The sequence below is a fragment of the Canis aureus genome, chromosome 2 (genome assembly GCF_053574225.1).
Source record: "Canis aureus isolate CA01 chromosome 2, VMU_Caureus_v.1.0, whole genome shotgun sequence".
In the NCBI taxonomy this organism is placed as follows: domain Eukaryota; kingdom Metazoa; phylum Chordata; class Mammalia; order Carnivora; family Canidae; genus Canis; species Canis aureus.
Window position 1 is genome coordinate 41,737,259 of NC_135612.1, and position 20,356 is coordinate 41,757,614.

At 50.4% G+C, this 20,356-nt stretch overlaps 1 protein-coding gene across 1 annotated transcript in view; it reads left to right on the forward strand.

Moving 5' to 3' along the window:
- Positions 1–20,049, forward strand: part of ADAMTS17 (ADAM metallopeptidase with thrombospondin type 1 motif 17) — a 330,972-nt gene extending 310,923 nt beyond the window's left edge. Inside the window, exons 21-23 of the mRNA XM_077869670.1 lie at positions 1,944–2,096; positions 15,782–15,959; positions 17,127–20,049. Coding sequence (XP_077725796.1) covers positions 1,944–2,096; positions 15,782–15,959; positions 17,127–17,296 — 501 coding nt within the window. The 3' untranslated portion in view covers positions 17,297–20,049. The remainder of the gene's footprint in view (positions 1–1,943; positions 2,097–15,781; positions 15,960–17,126) is intronic.
- Positions 20,050–20,356: the final 307 nt, after the last annotated feature.

Sequence of the window (20,356 nt, forward strand, 5' to 3'; positions counted from 1 at the left end):
CAGTCCCTCCAGAGGAAGCCTCATCTGAAGTGCTGCCCATTTCTCAAGACTTAAGGCTTCCAGCCAATGGGCTGCTGCTCAGACGGGCTGAGCCAGGGTTTGGTCAAGAAATAGGCTAGACATTTGAAATTCAAGGGAAAGGGACAGAGAATGCAGAATCAAATGAGACAATGCAGGAACTCTGGCAGAAGTGAGAAGTAGGCTTCTAGTGAAGAAAGAGCCAGTAGTATGGGTACTAGTGCCAGGGAAGAGCCCACAAGTCAAGTGGTGAGGGCAGAGCTAATGAATGGTCAGGGAGCATCATGCAGAGAAGCAGAGAGATGACCCACTCAGTAACCCAGGCTCCCTGCAGCGGCCCTCCCAGCCACAACCCATCATGCCCAGGAGGGTAACACCTGCCTCGGACTGACCCCTTACGTCTGAGGTCCTGGTAAGTCAGGCCCCCCCTCACATCTGGGACCAAATAGGCATGCTCTCCAGCTCCCCCAGGGGACACCACAACCAGTTCTGAAGCATGTGTATTTCTTTAAAAACAAGCCTATGTCTCAAAAACAACAACAATGACAAAAAACCTAGGCTAGCTGAACTGAACTCACGGGAAAAATAAAGCTACATAACATTTTGGGATAAGTGTTAACAATAGGAATATAAAGAATAACATTTGTCTTTTATGTGCATTTTTCCAGAGGACACAGTGGAACTTTTTAAAAATCAAGTTTATGGTAGCTTAAGAATATCACTCCTGTGTGTGTGTGTGTGTGTGTGTGTGTGTGTGTGTGTGTATATATACATATACATATAATATGTAAATCAAGCAAGCAGAAAACAGACGTTCCCATTGCTAGGCTCCATTTTGTGCTCCCACGGCTCCTGAGCTGTCCCCGCCCTAGCTCTGGGCCCCAGCAGCTGGGAGCCTGGGTCTCATTGTGTCTGTACCTCGTGGCAGAAAGCAGCCTTCAGCCCACCATCTCCACAAGTTGCGTGTTTGCTTCCATGGTGGGGGACAGGGCTTCCGTACCCGGCAAATAGGACGGAGAGCTCCTTGGGTTTGCAGGCCATGTCACCTCCTCTTGCTGGCCAGATCATGCACGCTGTCAGACCCGGCCACCCAAGGTCATAGGTCTGGACCGCGAGAACTTCCTTCTGCTTCGTTTCAAGGTGGGTAAGGACTCTTGGAGCCCAGCATGGTTCCTCCCTGAGCCCAGGGGGAGAGCATACCAGGAGCAGATCTGCCCTGTTTACACCACCACCCCACCTCTCTTCCTTTCTTCCATGGCTCTTGCTGCCTGAGGGCATGGGAATCATGAACTCTGAGGGCCCACACATGATTTGTCATCCTTGAGCCCTATCTGGGTCCCCACAGCACTCTTTATCTTGCAGTGTCTCCTGGGAAGTGAGTAAAATACATTGCTCTGTTACATTCTTGGCACCCACGCTTGAAACAGTCACTGTAGCTCTCTGCAAGAGCTTGCCAGCCCCCTAAATGGAAGTCACCTGTAGCTTGGCTTTGCCTCTCTCCCTGTCCTACCCCAAGCCTGTGCCTTCGCCCCAGGCTGCCCCAGGTAGAGTGCAGGTAGCTGGGAGGAGCCAGGGGCCTCGGACATCTTTTCTTTGATGTCCTTACCTGGCTTCACCGGGACCACCAGCATTTACCCCTTGAATTTATCCACTGCATGGGTCTCGTGGACCTGGTAGCGGGCCACTAAATTCCTTGTTTGGTCTCCTGAGTGCTTCAAGCTCTCCCCACTCCTGTGCTCTTCCCCCATCACCGGCCACATGGCTGGAGTCTCAGCTTGGGACCATGTGCTCAGACTCTAGATGCCCAGGAGCATCTTCATCCTTGCGTCCCCGGCACAGGGTCTGGCACATCGTCGCGACTTAACAGCTGTTGAGGAACATGAGCTGAATCAGACCGGATTAAACTTCCACACGGTGTCTTGCAGTGCTCTGCCACCTGCGGCAAAGGGACGCAAAAACGAACTGTGACGTGCACCAACTCGCAAGGAAAATGCGATGCGTCCACGAGGCCCAGAGCAGAGGAGGCGTGTGAGGACTATTCAGGCTGCTACGAGTGGAAAACTGGGGACTGGTCCAAGGTGAGTCCCGCAGGCCTAGCATCTCCATCCTGCCCGGCAGCGTAGGGAACCTTGGAAGAAGAAGCTCAGCCATCACCCTGCGCCTCAATTCAATGAGGCAGTCCCAGTGTTCCCAGGCAGGTTTGCTTTCTCTGTGAGCTCGGCACCTGCCTGGGACCCTGTGCCACACACAGTGGGAAGGAAACCCAATGCTCCCTAGAGCACGAAATGGGGTGCTCCGGATGCCAGTTGGCTGCCCTGTGCTGTGTGCTGGCTGTGCCCCAGCGTCCTGCAGGGGGGCTTGGCCACGGGCCATTGCAAAAGCCTCGTAAACATGAGGGGAAGCCTTGGCTGAGGCAGACACTGCGGGGGCTCATGGGCAAACAGCACTTCCCTTCACTTTCAGGACCCCTGGGTGAGGGCCTAGACAATGCAAGGGTAGACAGATAGGGGCCCTATGGGGGGTGGCAGATAGGGGTGGCAGAAAGCTAGAGCCATCTTCCGGAGCCTGACCTACAGCCTAGGGGTTGTAGAGAGGGTTAAATATTACTGGAATGTAAATCAGATGTGAAAACTTCTTTGGTGTCCAGCTCTTCTTTTGTTCATTGACCTGGTACCTGTGAACCTATTACCTTGGATGTGTATTTCCCCAAAGGTGGGGGTGGGAGGGCGAGGTAAGTACCCTCATCACACGTGAGCACCAGCCGTAGGCCTTCTAGAAAACCCTTCCCCAAGAACTGTAGAATTTCTAGTGACATTTGCTAATGTCTAGTTTTCTAAGGAAAATTTCCAACAGCAGCCTAGAGTGTGTCCATGTTCCTTTTCTGGTCTTTGCAACTGAAAACTCCCCACTTGCTTTTCCCTTGATGTCTCTTCACTCCAAGGTTTGCACACTTGTGGCCCGAGAGCCCCTGGTTTTTGTGTAGCCCACACGATATCTTAAGCATTTTGGAATTAGTTACTAATATTTAAAAACAGGGCAGTTTTGTGTGAAAATCAGGATTTAGGCCCCCGTCTGGAAGTCTGGCACCATGGCAAGCAGCCCTAACGCCTCTCCCTGGGGCCCTGGTCATCCACCCCCACTACACTCCTCTAAACACTATGTGTTTTGATTTACCCACCTGGCCCAGGCAGTAATTTGATCTGTATCTGTACTTTATGGAAGGAGAGATAGTTGGTTTGGCCATTGGAAAGCAAAACTTATCCAGATCTGGTCTTTGCAGAGATGCCACCTCCCTGCAAGTCAGAATACAAGCTCCTCCAAATTCCTGGAGTGCATAAAAGCCAAATTTCTCAGGTTCCAGTTTGCTGGCTGTGCTAAAATACAGCTTCTGGATAACTGCGAATTTGGGGAAGACCAAAACCACCTCCTTTTAATTTACTCCCTGATCAGAAGATCTGACATTTGGGAGTGTTCTGTGTCAGATTTGTGAAAAGACGTGGAAGGGAAGCTACCCAGCATAGTAATAGGCAGAATAGAATTTTCTGGACTCCAAATATCCAGGTGTGGATTGGAATACAGCTGTCATTATACTTGGGGAATTAGTAGGGTCCTGTGGTCACATCTCCAATGCAGCCTGTGCTAGTGAAGGATGACCTCCCTGGTCCCAGATATCCCAGGGCAGGAAGCAGAGGTGAGGAATGGTCAGAGAGGGTCTGGGCTGCATGTGCCCATCAGGTGTGAGGGCATCTGGCATTGTTTCCTCTTTGAGGTATACCCCCTGCATCTGTGCCCTATAGCCAGGTCCTTAGCCCTGCTTTCTAGAAAAGGCAGTAGATGCTCAGAGAGATTAAGTGACTTGCCCACACACCTGTGGAGGAGTCCAAGCTTTCAAACCCCAGGTCAGAGCTCAGTCCATATGAAGAAGGACTTTGGAGGCCCCATGATGTACCTTTGAGCCACAGCATGCTCTACAGAGGGTCATTGGCTCTCCAGAACCTGGGTTTCTCCAGCCTAACCATTCTGGTTTTAAAGACCAGATGGATACTTTTGTTTTCTTAAGTACCATGAACTTTGTGGTTCAGGGAGCTGCAGAACACCAGGAAATGAATGTGAACAGTACCTGAGAAGCTCAGCACTGTGCTCCCCCAGATTTGATAGCTCCTGGTCACCCTCCTCCATTGTTCAGGGGCCCCTCCTTGTCAAGGCTGCTGGTATGCCATCCAGCAAACTCCCACACGCAAAGCACACCAGGTGAGGTAGAGCCTTCAGCCAGCTTGCCTCTTTACTAGCCAGGCCAGGTGAATAATGCCTCCCAGATTTCTGGAAAGTAAGGCACTGGGAGGCCACAGTGCCGGCTTTTTACCACAGCCAGCTTCATCACTTATCCCTGGCAGTAAAAACAAGATCAATGGCATGTAATGAACTCAGGTGCCATCCAGGGCTGATATCTGATGGCATCTGATTGGTGTACACAGAGCTTTTGGGGAGAGTACTCAGCATGGCTAGGGGACTCAGCAGGTCTGGGCAGGGCCGGGGCCCAGGGCGGACTCGTTCTACCGAGCTGAAAACTTGTCCACAGACACTGACCTGGAAGTCTGTGTATGCATGAACTTACTGGGAGCCAGTGTGGTAGTGCAGGGGTCTCCCAGAACTGAACCGTGGGACCCCCCCTCCACCCTGTTTGCCTTGCTACTACTCCCTCCTGTCACTGTCATCACTGGGGTGGCTGGCCTGCCCAGCTACAGAAATCTGTACAGTAGTTATAGAAATCTGCCCTTTGCTTTCCCCTATTTCTTCTCTGGAGAGTGGAAAGGATACAGTTCCCCATGGGGATCCTCGTCCTCACTGGCTGGGTGACCAGCCAACATAAGTGGATTCCACTGGATGGCTCTTACCCTGGCATTTTCACTTGTTCAGACTAGATTTGCTTTTCCATTGACATCTTATCTTCAGTCTATGGCCTGTGGACAGTACCCCTTATCACTCACTTGGGGTTGGTATACTTTTAAACCCTCTTCTGTAACCAGCCTCCAAGCTTCCCACATGCCTGACTTGGAAGGCTTCAAACAAGTTGCCCAGAAGGAAAGTCAGCCGAATTCCAAGGGCTATCAGAGCACCAGTGTATCTGGAAGCTTTGACATTTTGCCTCTAAGCAATCTGTTAGCCTGAAGGTCCTGCTGAGAAAGCTAAGCCTTTCTCCAGGGAGGTGATGGATGGGGCCTCCCAGGGACATGCCACAGGTGCTGTCCTGCACTCACTGAAGTCAGTCATCCCTCAGGAGAAGGCTGGCACCCATGTCCTCCTGTAGCTTGGCAAGGGTGCCTGAGAGCAACACCCAGAACTGTGGGGAGGCAGGGCCCCCTCCCCCAGTGTCAGCAAATGGCTAGAACCCAACCAGGGTCCTGTACAAGGGACAGACCTCACATTCCCATTCCTGCTGAGGGGATTATTACTCTCTACCATGTTTGAAAAATGACCTGCCCTCCTGGGATATCAGCTATTTCCAGATGTGTGCAAATCGTTGTTTCCACCCGCTAAATGCCGGGTATTCAACCCGGGGGCAGGGAGATGTCACTTAAAATGGGAAAGAAGGAAATCACATTTCTTTCTAAAATAGCATGACTTTTGATCAAAAGTTGAGATGTTTCAGTTTCAAGACCAGAGGCATTAATCACCACTGAGATGATGGGATGTTTCTAATTAGAAACAAATTATTCTGGGGGGATTGTAATGGATGGTGTTTTTAAAGAAAACCGTTGGCTCTCTGGGTTAAGAGTATGACATTCACTTTCCCCAAAGAGATCAAAGTGACCACTGATTTCCTGGTGCCAGGGGAGGTCCTGTGGAAGGGGGCTGGTCTGACTCCAAAGCCTCAGTCAGCCTCCAGGTATGCCCCTCCCACCCGAGCCTCAGACTATGATGGGGCAATCAGGGCAGCTCCCAGAGGCCTTGGGAGGTCAGAGGAAGAAATAAGCCTGCAAGAGCCTTTGGGCTGCAGAACCCCAGGAAGTCAGGGAGAGGCTCTCACTTATACTGTACTGTGCTCTCCCCAAACAGCTGGGAGACGGGAGTTTCAGCTCCATGACCTTAGGAATGAACAGACCTTGTGTCGTGAGACAGGTTTGCTGCAGAAAGTGTTGCAGCCCACACCACTTCCAAAGCCTATACCTCCTTTCTTTCGTGGGGCCTGACGCATACCCCACTCTGCAAGGCTGGCCTGCCTGCCATGCTGGGGGCCTGCCACCAAGCCTGTGTGATTCAGCCAGCATTTCCTGAGCTCCTGTTCTCAGGAGAGAATGTGCCAGACCTGTTGTGGACAGTGGAGGTGTGAGTGGACAGTGATCCAGCCGGTCCCAACAAGAAGTCAATGCTATTAGGCCATGCTGAGTCCCCCTGGGCCACTGTGATCACAGTGTTATGGGACCCAGGGATCCTCCACCTGGGGAAGCTGTAGATGGGGTTGCTGGTGCAGGGTGATGCTGTTTCTTTCGGGCTCGGCGACAGTGGCCTCTGACATATACTAGTGCTGAAAGAATTGACAAAGGACATTCACTCATATTATCTCATTTGGCCCCATCCCCATTTTACAAATGAGGAAACTGGCTCAGAGAGGTGATGTAGCTTCCCCCCCCCCAAATTCTGCTCCCTGCCTTCTGACTCAGTCTACCTTTCTTTCAAGTGCATAATACTGTCAGAGGCTTAGATTCCTAACTTGAAATATGAAGGAGCTAACTCTAAGTTGCCTGAAGCTGTCACCATCACAGGAATATGCTTGTCATAAAGTATCTACCTGCCCTCTCTCCACTACCACCCCCATCAAAACCTGTTCCCCTAGGGTCTTTATATCAGTCATTTACACCTTAGTATAAATCTGTTGTCTCTGAGGTCCAGCCTGTTGTCTACCCTCATTCCTCACTTGTGAAATAAAAAGTTGAGTCCTTATTAAGGGAAAATTGAACATCTATAAGGAAGGGCCCTTTTCTGAGCTGAAACCATACCACAGAGGCAGCCACCACTCTGCTGGGAGGTGGAGAGCCAGTCCTCCATTCAGTATTACTCTTAGGAAAGGAGGCTCATCAGATTTCAGTGCTTTTCAGAGCAGGGGAAGAAGGGAGAGAGGGCAGGAACATCCCCATCCCAGGGTATGGAGCACTTTGCATGGGTTGAGCAGAGCCTGCCACCAAGTCATGGAGTTCCAGAGAAAAGTGTAGAACCCATACCTGCTCAGTTGAGAGAAATGAGTTTGCTGTAGAGCAGCAGAGCCTCCAGAAATTGCCAGGACAGGTGCCTGCATGGAAGTGAGCTCGAGTCAAACAGCTGATACTTTTGCCCATTCCGTTCCCTTGCCACCCCTCCATTCACCCGGTGTCCTTTGTCAGACCAGCTACCTTTGTGTGGAGTGAGGGATCAGAGGGAGGGGGTGGCTCCCCTGCATGGCAGCCTGGGTTTTAACCACTACCTGAACCTTGCCATTGAATCAGAGAAGCTATTGCCCCTAAGGAACACATGCTACACCAGCGACCCCAGGGCAGGGCGCATGCATGGTCAGGATGACTCAGGTCCACATCCCACTCTGCTGTGGCCTCATCCAACCTTGACAGCATCCTCTGTCAGCTGAGTCTAGTGGTTCCCTCTGTGGGGCATCTGTAAAAAGCACTTAGCCCCATGCCTGGCACAATTTTTTGCAATTGGCTACAACCACAGATCTCTTGTCTCTCATCAGAATCCCATTTCTTCCATGGGCCTATCAAATATTCATGTCTTAGAACAGCTCTTTGAATATGGTTCAGATCCCATCAAACAGTGCCTGCCCTCACCTGGTACATATACGTGGTGACAACATGGCTAAGAGGCCAGAGACGGGCTGTAGCATTTGCTGGGCACTAGGCCAGCCTTCTCTAGCAGGAGTGACGGGTCTTTCACACAGTCACTGATAGGCTGAGAGAGCTAATCTATCAGAGTGGTAACAGCTCCAGCCCAAGGACGGACAATGAGAGTAGCCCTGCAGGGTCCTCTGTACTCTGGGCTCGCAGAGCACAATCAAGAGCTCTTAGGATCACCAGCCCTTGCAGGCCTTTGGGAGGGTCACGTTGGTCTTCTGGCTGCCTGGCTGTAGTGCCCCAGCCAGAATCTGTAGGTTGCCAGTTTGCAAATTCAGAGACATGGGGGAAACCTGAAGCTAAGGCTGAGGATACAAAGGAAAAAGTTTGAGGAGTATGAGTTGAAGGTGTGTGTGTGTGTGTGTGTGTGTGTGTGTGTGTGTGTGTGTGTGTGTGTGTGTCTGTCTGTCTGAGAAAGAATTTCCCGTTTCAAGGCTGGAGCAAAGACAGTGGGGATTTTTCATTACTGTTTAAAACCTGCTATTTCAGGTTTCAACAGCTTCCGACGTTAGCATGGCTCATGCCAAGTCTCGGGGGAAATCTGTCAAAAATGCTTTTGAAGAGCTTTTGACAATTTCCCCAGCCAAGTGCCTTTCAGACACAAACAGAAAATGGAGTTAGCATGAGGGTATGCTGTTCCCCCACCCCTGCCTCATGCTCTACTAGCCAGAACTTCCCTGGGTTGGGGGCCCCACTCGCCCCTCAAAGCTGGAGAATGGGGCAGCGGTGGGGAGTTTACACAAGGGGCAGTGAGGGCTCCCCCTCTCCAGGTCTCCTGCTCACCCCAGAGCCCGGGGAGGAAGCCCAGCTGCCCCCCACCCCCCACCCCGCCTCTGTCAGAACCTGTGCTGGTGCAAGTCTCAAACATTCCTGCAGCATTTCCCTCTTCCTGAGGTTTTTACGACCTCCTTTAGCTAATTCTCAAAACACCCCTTTGGGATCCGGTGTTATTTATAGTTGTGATTTTACAGCTGGGAGAAGGGAAGAGAAGGAAGTCCTGGCTGCAGTGTAGCATGTCATCAGGCCTGGGCCTCTTTGGGATGACAGAGACCCAGTTCCTCCCTGCTGGGGAGTGGTGTGGCCCTGGAGGAGGTCAGGTGGGGGGTCTGGAGCTGTCACTGGGAAAGAGGCATCTAGACACTCTGAGCCTCCCATTCCTCCTCTCTGAAGGGCAGTGCTGTGCCCCTGCAGATGCCATTCATGCACCTACTGTGTGCTGAGCGCTGTTCTGGCCACAGCAGGTGTTAGCACAATTAATGAGGACTAATGAGAATGGCATAAGCCCAGTGCCCAGCACTCAGTGGGCATGCAGAAGGTGGGCCCTGCTGCGGTTCCTCCTGCTGTCATCACCATCACTATCATCATCATCATCATCATCATCATCCCCCACAAGGAAGCCAGGCTGGGAAGCCTTGCACCATATCTCACTGTCCACCTGGGTCCAAAAAACCGGATCCTCCACAATTTTTTAGGGAGCTCTTTGTCACAGCCACACCAGAACCAACACCACAAGCTCATGAGTAAACCCAAATCCAAGTCAAAGACTTATCTCCTTGTTGCCATGAGCCTTTTGCTCCCCATGTACCAGAATGTTTAATTCCATTAATGCTTTTCCAGTGAAATTCCCACCCCAAGTGTCTTTGATTCCCCTCCCAGCTGGGGGAGTGCCCTGGGATGCACAGATCACCAAGCCTGGCCTGGGATACGCAGCTGCAGCCACTTGCTGGCAGGGGTGGGGGTACCTGCCCTCATTTCAGGTTGTCTGGCAGGGAGCTTTTCCTCTGGATTTATTACTGCTTCATTTCTGTCTTTGTTTCCCGAGTCTCGGGGAGCCATATTAAACATTAATATAATGAGTGACCTGAAAAAAATACCCCGCAGTGAAAGAGTGCTTCAAACAAGACCAGGTATGTTTTTTATAGATCTGTGTGCTTGGATTTTTAAAAGCTGGAGAATGGCTTCACAGCAATGCTTGGAGCTAATCCGATGCTATCAGGAGACACTGTGGTCTCTCACTATTTAATTAAAGCAGAGACTGAGGGGAGGCAGGCAGAGATGGATTTCGTCTGTGCCTGTGTTACCCTGAATGCAGCAAGCTCTAGTTACGAGGGGATGCTGTTCAAAAGCAACCCCTTGGACCTGTCTGGAATCACATCCATCTTCAGGGTTAAATCAGCTTCTAATTATGCTCCCAGAGGTCATCTGGCTGAACCTCCAGATCAGAGCTGGGAGCCAGGCTAAGACAGACATCCACACCTGCCTGCGGAGGCATGGTGCTGGGACATGGCCACCCCATGGAGAACTAAGCAAGCAGGCCAAGTGGCTCAGTGCATTTTCCTGGGCTCGAGAGACTCCCCAGTCAGCAATCTCTGCTCTTGTCCAGGCACTAACTGTTAATAATAATAGTAGCACTTGCTGAGGGCTCACTCGCTGCGGGTTGCCTATTCCAAGCTATTCTAATCATTGAAATCATTCTGCAAGGAAAGTTTTATTATCCTCAAGCCGAACATAAAACACTGGGCTCAGATAGGTTAAGTAACTTACCTGAGGTAACACAGCTAGTATGGAGTATGCTAACAGGTCTTTCCTGCCCCCACTGCTCTGTCCCCAATAAAACTCCAGTTGAGGAGAGTGTGGTTACCCACAGATGTTAGGTCAAGGACAAATGTGGCACCATCAGGACTGAAGTGAAAGTTTCTGTACATGCCACTTGGTTACCTGTTTGTCTTCTAATACCTGATGTGTTGAAGCTGTCTCTATGGGGCTGACTCAGACACAGTTCAGGTGGATAAGCAAACACCCCAAGGCTCTCAAAAGTTCTTCTAAATGACTACAAGCCTTTCACAGCTCACAGCTGTGTGAACAGCAGAGTCCCTAGGATGCCAGGAAAAATTTAGCAAAGCCATTCTGCCCCCATTAGCAAATCCCCCCTGTGAGAGATTTGTCTGCAGGGTCCCTGAGTGCCCCCATGGCAGCTGAAGGTCAGCCCACAGCCTGTCACCTGGCCCTGCCCTGCCCCATGGAGGTGCTGAAGAGCTATGAGAACAGACACTTGAGTCTCTGTGCAGGAGCTTTGGAGATAATTCCATGATCTCATAGAGCAGTTCTTTCTCCAGGCTAGAAAATTAAAAGCCTGTGACCCTATGCTAGGCAAGATAATGAATAAAATGGTGGACCTGGGCCGTTAGCTAGTTTTTTGTTTCCTGACTCACATAGAGGCTGCAGCCAGTACAACCCATCATTCATACAGGAATATGGAATTCGGTCCATGAAATGGGGCAGCTGGGGTCCTGTCCTGTCCATCCTCTGCCACTTACTGTGACCTTGGCCCAGACACTGACCCCCACTGAGCTCAAAGGCCAGCAGCCTCAGGATTGCTGTGGAATGTTCCACACTATTGTGGAACCTTACAGGAGAGCCCATGGGATAAGCAAACACACCATCTGTATACACAGGGGTGTCGTGAATGCTCTCCCTCCCCCGACCCCCCAGCCTGTGAGCCTGTGAAACAAGACTAGGAACTTGCAGAGGGGAAATCATTTTTCAAGGTCAACCCTAGACACCTGAGTTTTACAATGGTCATTGATCATTTTCAGGCAGTGACCCTGTCAGTTTTGCATTTGGTTTGAATAGACCCACAGACTGGAGTTCTTGCCCTGATTTTTACATAGTAATAATGACACCTGTAAAAGACATCGAAACCCTTTCTGATGTTCCTGCTCAGGAAGTGACTCAGCCGAGCTGACTGCCCAGACATCATGGCCTTGGGTATCTTGTGTGGTCAAATGGTGCCATGGGAGCAAGACAAGCAGAACTTCAGGAGCCTTCTCTATCCCGCCCTGGAAGATCTCCCTCTCCAAGAAGGAGTATGAAGACACCTAATTCCCAATTCTCCCTTCCAGACAAGTCTCCTTCTAGACGGTGGCTCCAGGGTCCATGGTTCAAGTCACAATCCGATGAGAAAAAGGACCTTCACAGTGTCTCTAGATCAGCACACAGATACCTCTTTTCCCCACATATGTAGTTTAGTGCCAAATAGGCAGAGATGACGAGTCCCAAGTATGCAGTAATCCCATTTCCCCAGAAAGCAGGGTTTTGTTTTGTTTTAATTTTACAATCAACTTACATGTAAATAAATATCTTTAATGGTAGAGGTGGACGGGTCAAATGCCTACGTCAAATATATGGCATTATTCTGGTAGTTTCACATTCATATTTAAAGGGATCTATTGATATTTTCACTTAGAAATATTGCTGTTTTTCTTCTGTAGCATATTATCAAATGAGACCTTATGAAGGTGCTGGTTGTACGAGGTCAAAAACAGTTGAATAGGAGCAGTTGTGTAAGGTGCAGCCTAAGATTTGCAGTGTCCGCCTTCATTGTTACTCACCCCACCCTTCTGAGTCACCTGAGTCACCGCCAGAATACACCTGTTACGCTGCCAGTGTTCAGAGATACTGCCTCTTTTGGAATCTATATGTACTACCCTTGCTAGGTAGTCTCACACAAGCTGTGGCATAACTTAGCACTGTGTGTGCTGCGTTGGTGTGACCTTGGTCTGGGTTGGTATGACCTTTCTGTTGGTGTCACTTTGCTCTGTGTTGCTGTGACCTTGTTCTGTGTTGCTGGGGCCTTGCTCTGTGTTGGTGTGACCTTGCTCTGTGTTGCTGTGACCTTGCTCTGTGTTGCTGTGATCTTGTTGCTGTGACCTTGCTCTCTGTTGCTGTGGCCTTGCTCTGTGTTGCTGTGACCTTGTTCTGTGTTGCTGTGACTTTGCTCTGTGTTGCTGTGACCTTGCTCTCTGTTGCTGTGGCCTTGCTCTGTGTTGGTGTGACCTTGCTCTGTGTTGCTGTGGCCTTGCTCTGTGTTGCTGTGGCCTTGCTCTGTGTTGCTGTGGCTGTGTATTGGTGTGACTGTGCTCTGCATTCGCGGGATCTTGTACTGTATTCTCCTCAGTCTTTTCCTTCATTCACTCTGTTGGTGTGGACTCCCAGTCCCCTTGTATAACCACTTACCAGATTGCTTTTAAGTGATTTTTAAACATTTCTTTACATCATCCTCCCTCATCTGTGATTATGAAATCATACTTCCCGGAGACAGTTAAATTTCTGTTTCCTTTTTTTTTTTTTTTTTATCCCTGAGTGATCTTACTACAAATAATTAAAGGCTACTTTATTTACTACAAATAATTAAATAATTAAAGGAGTCCCTTAGGCCTCCCCCTGAACTGTGAGAGGTTTTGTTCTTGAGTATAACTCTTTCCAAGAATAATTTTTAGCAAAAGCCTTCCCCCCCCCCTCATGTTCGAGCATGTCTGTTGCTTGTATATGGACTCCGCAGGGCAGTGGCTGGATGTCAGTTCTTAAGTAATTACACATATTTGAATATGAATATTCAACCAGTTCATTGCAAGAAAAAAGAGATCTTTCTACTCTGCACAGGCCACTGGGCAGAAGTTCAGGATAAATCAGAGGTTCTCAGCTCTGGGTGCCCCTTCTAGAGGCACTGAGTGATTGGTGTGGGACACTGGGGTTCTGAAAAGCTCACCTGGTGATCTCACACAACAGATCCCAGCTCCCTCCCAGATCCCTCCTGGTGGAAGTCCTTGCTGTGACAGCCATCCCACGTTCAAGGTCTCCTGTGGGCGGGGCCTCCTCATGTGACCTCATCCATCCACCTCAGCACCCCTCACACACCTGTGCTCCGGTGCCAGGTCCTGAGGCCTAGGGTGGAGCCCAGAAATCTGCATCTGTGATGAGTGATGAATTCTCAAGCCCATAAGCAGCCGTTGCCTAGTTTATCTAGAAGATTGGATGTGAAGAGAGACATAAAGCTGAGACCCTGGGGCTGGTCTTGGCCGTTGGGGAGAGTGCTTGTTCTGGTTTGAATGTGCCAGGGCCCACAGCTGAGGGGGGGTGGGGGGGAGGACTGGAGCCCCATCACAGCAGCATTCCCCCTGAGCCTCTTTATCCTTCTAAAGTAGAAAAAAGAAAAAAGAAAAACCAACAAAAAATGTGATCCTGCTTGTCAGACTAGAAAGCAGAGGAATCCACCTGGTACACCAAAGCCCTTTGGGGAGCAGACTGTGCCCCCTTGGCCACACACAGGACCAGCAGTGTGCCCTGGAGCCTAGGCCTTATGACTCCTCACAGACCCCCCTCCCCTCCAGGGAAAGCCCTCCCTCCAGCACAGGCTGAGGTCAGGGCTAAAGGGCAGGAGACTGGGAGGCACATGATCCAGACAGCACCTGGCATGGCCACCACATGTGGCATTCAGAGGACAGGCCCCCCTCCCCTCTCCACCCTGAGGTGCGGTATTAACTCCAGCTGGGCTGTGGCACCTGAGGCCTTTGCATTATTAAAGTTTTGCAGAGTGTTCTTAGAACCCCATAAATCACAGATGGTGTGGGTGCTAGGGGACTCCAGATGGAGAGAGTGCACATGTGGACCTGACTCTCTGGCCAAAAGAGACCAGCTTATCAGAGAGACAGTTCCAAGGGCTCCTGGGAGAGCCAGCAAGGGCCCAGGACTTTGGAGGTGGAATTGGGGCAGAGAGGCTGAGTAGCTGGCAGGTTCCCTGTGGAACACTTTAAAAGGGTACAAAGAGGGACAGGAGGAGGGCAGGAGCTGCATGGGCAAGTCCCGCCAAGTCCACACATTGAGAACCTGGGACGTCTGCTGAGCTGCCACTGGGCTGGTTTTGGCAAACCCAGGCCTACAGGTGCCAGAGATGCCAGCAACCCAGGCCTTGGCGTCTGAGTTAAAACCATGAACCACAAGTAGTATGTGACTCCAGGACTCCATTATACAAGAAAGGTTGTACTTCATTTTCTCCAACTTAATTCTGGGCCTCCACTCTCCAGGCTTGCAGGAAATTCGACCCTGCCCATTACTGAGCTTCCCTCCACAACCACACGGTCAGGTGAAGGGCCCAGTGCCTCATGTAGCACAAAGCGCTGGGGAGATGCCAGAGGTCATCAGGCCCAGCACCTCCTGGGCGCCACCAGGCCATCCTGTCCCTATCTCTATAATACGGAAGCCCAGCTTCGTGCTCAGAACTAAAGTAGAGAGGGTGGGAAGTGAAATGCAGGCCTCATAAATTAATATTTCAGCAACTGTCTTGTGTCCTAGCTTGGGCAGCCGAGATGAAATACCATAGACTGGGGGCTTAAAGAGCATTTATTTCTCGTGGTTCTGGAGGCTGGGAGTCCAAGGTGCTGGCAGATTTGGCTCTTGGTGAGGACCCACTTCCTGGTTTGCAGGTGGCTGCCTTCTCACTGTGTCTTCATGTGGTGGAGAGAAAGGCTCTGATCTCTCTTCCTGTTTGTTTTGTTTTTTTTTTTTTTTTTTTTTTTTTTTTTAAGATTTTATCTACTTATTCATGAGAGACACAAAGAGAGAGGCAGAGACACAGGCAGAGAGAAGCAGGCTCCATGCAGGGAGCCTGATGTGGGACTCGATCCCGGGACTCCAGGATCATGCCCTGGGCTGAAGGGAGGCACTCCACCACTGAGCCATCCAGGCATCCCACTCTTCTTCTTTTTTATAAGGACACTAATCTCATCATGGGGGCTCTGGCCTCATGACCTCATCTAAACCTAATTACCTCCCAAAGGGCCCCTCACCTTCCCCTAATACCATCCCATTGGGAGTTAGGGGTTCAACATGTGGATTTGGGGAGACAACATTCAGTCCGTAACATCTTGAAACAGGCTTCTATCAGGCAGCTGGGGTGCAGCCAAGCCTCCTTGTCCTGCATTATTTCAAGCCCCTGGGAATGACATGCAGGGGCCAGGCCCAGGAGCAGCTACATTGCAGAGCCATTGCCACATGCTGCAGCCCAGATTAGGCCCCCAGCTCAGACTGGTCCCTGTCTCTGGCAGTGCTCCTCGACCTGTGGGAAGGGCCTGCAATCCCGCGTGGTCCAGTGCATGCACAAGGTCACCGGGCGCCATGGCAGCGAGTGCCCCACCCTGTTGAAGCCAGCAGCCTACAGACAGTGCCACCAGGAGGTCTGCAATGACAAGATCAACGTGAACACCATCACCTCCCCTCGCCTTGGTGAGTGGCCCCAGGCTGCTGGGGAGGGTGCTGCCCCCCCCCAGTGAGTCCCCACTGGCTAAGGAGTTCTAGAAGCCAGAAAGCCCCCCATTGGGCCTGATCTGATCCCTCAAGAGGTCAATACTTGTCAGCTCTGTAGAAGGTCAGAGGTTGCAGAGATGGGATTTGTTTTTTTGTCATGAAAAGCATGTCTGCGAGTGGCAGCCTCAAACACGATGCCTCAAGCATCCCACTAGTCACACCACCAACAGTGAGGAGCACAGGAGGATGGTCCTCGGTTAATGTTTTGGGGTTCCTGTGCACGAGGAGGGCAAGGGGAGGTTCATTCTTCCAGAAGTGAAGGAGCGAGTGTTATTCACAAAACCTTAGTGATGTACATGTGGGATATTCCTCAAGCTGATGCTTGAGAAGAAAACGGAAGTGCTGATAGCTTGGAGTCTTGAATTCAGTGGCATGGGAAGGAGAAGAGGAACATTTATTTGACATGAATCTGGTGATTCCTTTGAACAGTCTCTGCTTTTCTCAATAGAAATCCCTAAGGAATATTCTCTTACCCAGAGCCCCCTTCCCTAATGCTGGAATGCAACCAGAATGAAGGGGGCTTATAAGTTGTTTCACTGGGGGGGGGTCTTTGAGCTTGCAGAGAGAGGGGCACCCCCAGCTTCTGCACGCATGGACCTCCTTGGGATGCTCCAGAGACCTCCCTCAGGCATGACCTTCTCTCCGCAGGATGACCCTGAGGGTGATTTAGGCTACTTGCTTGTGCTAGGAGCTCATGCTTTAGTGGGCCCTATGAAGTCCACTGCCCCATGCCATTCTTTCCTCTAAATGCCAGCCCTGATGGTGTTCTTCGCCAAAATATAACAGTAAGTAGTATTTAGCTGAGAAGCAGGGTGTGCAACTGCCCTTGCCCCGCGGAAGCAGCCAGACTGCCATGCTCTGCTAAGTGGTTAGGTTAGACACGGAGTGCATCCCCTGTAGGAAAAAGTGACATCACGTGGCCCTGGCAGTGGGCATGTTTCCCCAAGTCCATGTAAGACTCCAGCATACATGCGAGTGAGGGCAGCTTAGAGTGTGTCAGACCATAGGCCATCTCTGAGCATGAGCCATGATGTCCCCATGCCATCCATAACCTCTGGGCTTTCTCTCTCCTCACCATCCCCTCAGCTGCTCTGACCTACAAATGTACACGGGACCAGTGGACGGTGTACTGCCGGGTCATCCGAGAAAAGAACCTCTGCCAGGACATGCGGTGGTACCAGCGCTGCTGCCAGACGTGCAGGGACTTCTATGCCAACAAGATGCGCCAGCCGCCACCACCATCACCAAGCTCATGACACGTGGCCCAGCGGTCCCTCAGCGCTCCCACACATGGTCTGAACCCTGATGACACGGCTAATTGAAAGCCTGCCCACCCAAGAGCACACCAGTCCTGCGGCCAGGACCCCCCCAGACCATACCACCGCTCACCCACACGGCTGTCCCAAGAACCCAATCCTATAGAACTTGAGCGTGAACCTGACGTTTGCTGTTAGCGCTTTTGTACTTAATATATTGTTAACAGCCACTGGATGGCTTTCTACAGTAAGGAAAAAATAGGCATGAGTCACAAAATTATTGTCATTTCTAAGGTTCCGTGTACCTCAAAGGGAACACCTCTGACAGACAGTTGTCAAAAGAAAGAGACGCTCTTTCTTTTGGCGTTTGAATTCCTGGTGCTTAATATGCCACGGGGAGATTGTCCCCCAAAGGAGACATTTGATGTTAAAACAGGCTTTATTCTGAAAGCCAACGGCACCCTGGAAGGAAGGACAGATGTCAGCAGCCTCTGCTAATGGCTTCTCCCAAGAGGGCCCGGCAGCCAGAACCCTTCTTGACAACACAAGAATCAGCACTTTGCCTCTCAACCCGTCTCTGAAAACATGTTCTCTAGATCGTGGGCCTTAGCCCTGAGAGTTTGCATCCGTATCAGCCAAGGATGCCAGGGCCACATAGTTGTACATACCACCTGTGTTGGGGAGAATATTCTAGAAGTGTTTGGGTTTGGGGAGGCATCTGATTTTTATACTCTACTGTCCACAGCATGGGGAAACATAAAAGTCTTTCTTCAAGATGCTATGAAATGGGACATATGTTAATTTGGGGGATGGGACTGTTTTCTGGCATAAAGATGAGCTCAGGACAGCTTCATCACCCCCTCCGCCTTCTGGGGCATCTACTCCAGTCAGTACTTCATAAAGCCTTGCACCTCATAGATGGCTTCTATAAGGTGACCTTGGCCATCTATCTGAAGTTGATTCTTTATAGAACTTCTGGCTACTTCGCCTTGGCATGGGACTGGTTTCCTCTAGAAGCCACTCCACCTGGTATGCCAGGATCAGTGGAGGAGTGCCACCTGGCCAGGATCACTGCACAGCCACCGTGCCTTCCCATAGCCCAGACCTTGCAGGACTCATCATTGTCACACTATTGTAATTGACCCATCTTCTTAGTAAGGCAAGGATGACTCTCAGAAAGCACGAAGAAAGTCTTTCCCTCCTGCAGCCCCTCATAAAGAGCTGTGCCCTCTCCAGAAGCCTGGGGAAATGGCAAGAGCACAGAAGACACTACAACCCTGCCCGCTTTGAGAACCAGGAGGGAAAGACTCTACATGCCAGGAGGCCTGTTTCGCTCACCAACTTGGTGGGTGTTTGATGGGTGCTTACATTCAAAGACTTTATCCTGATAACCACCCTCCTTCACCTCCCTTATTATGGACAGGGAGTCTCACTTATACCAATCTCCCTGGGGTCGTCTCTGAGGACTTCCTGATTTATTGGTGCTGTGTTTATGTATCTACTTTTGTTTTTGATGATGTCACAAATTTAGGGTTAGCTTAAGGCTGTTTCAATATTCCAGAGACAGAGAAGTGGTAGGGATGACAAGAAATGTGTGCAGTTCCACTTGAATCAATGAGAAGTATTGAGAAACCTGCTTGTGTCAAGGACTGAGAGAATGCCAGGATGGAGCGATCCACCCTGCATGTAAACCTCCCCCTCCCAAAACAGTTGCACCGGAGCCTATGCAAAATGCTGTCCTCCCCAGCTCAGGCTTGGCCACCAAGAGACTCTCCCCGACCCCCAACCCCGTTTCCACAAAACTCTCAAATTCTTGGGGATCTAGGGTTCCGTTTTCCCCCAACCCCAAATGGGCCGTGCTTTACCATGTAATGTCAGAAAGATAGCAACCTCACACACTGAGGAGCAGAGCCTGGGTGGCAAGCTAAGGAAGCCAGGGCAGCCTTTCTTGCTCATCTGCATCTGGTACCCAAGCTGGGCAAGCATGTGCACGTACTTGCCCATAGGCAAGCCCTCTCCCTGGTGCCTCTGAATTACCCCCCTCCCCACCTACACCCCAGCTACCTTGACTCTATCAACTGGATGCTTCTGGCAAGGGCCTCACACCTTCAAAATGCAAATAATTGATTTGGTTCTTACTAAACATCCATTGGTTCTCCCAAAGTTCGTGTCTTTCTGACCTCTTTTAGCTCATGCTGGCACTGTTGCTCTGAAATTCACCACCAGCCTGCCTTCTGTCTATGGCACAAGAAGTGATTGATTTCAGCGAAGCCATCCTTGGCGCTTTCGTTCCACTTTGTACAGAAGACATCGAAACCCTGTGATCACAACAGTGATGTTTATTAACGATACCCTGTACTGTCACTTAAGTACTGTACCTTTTTGATTGTGCAAAATGTGTTACTAACTGCAGAGTCTTAGGACCTTATGGTGCTACTTTCGTGGGTGCAAATGAAACCCTCTCACTTGACCATGGCTTGATATTATCAGAACACAGGGAAAGATCCTCAATAGCAATAATATCATTGCTTTGCTCTCTTTTCTTCATTTCAGAGTCAAATGTATATATTTTCCATTAGTTAACTTCCATTACGTACTGTACCCATGGTATTTTTGTTTCACTTTTTGGTGCTGGTTTTGAAAGAAAAAAAAAGAACAGAAGACAAACATTGGACACCACTGTAAATGAAAAATTAATCATTTCATTGGAAGTGAGTTGAACATGTCTTAATAAAAATGTTTTTCCATAACAATTTTAAGCTGTCCGTGAAGTCAAAGACAAAAACCAGTCCTCGAGGGCTGACAGAAGGAGGCCTGTCCTTCTGCAAGTGGTCACATAGCTTGCCTGGAACGGCATACCGACCACAGCTGTGACGGTGTCAGAGGTCGCTGGTAAATGCAGTTCTGGCGGGTGGCTGCGTCTCCCTGAGCAAGCTCTAACAAATCATTCTGTCCCAGGCCTCACCCCTGTGTGGTTGCAAAGCCCTGGGTGGGGACATGAAGGTCTGACAGCTGTGCTGTGAGTCTGTGTCTGATGCAGAGTCCCAGCCACCACTTCAC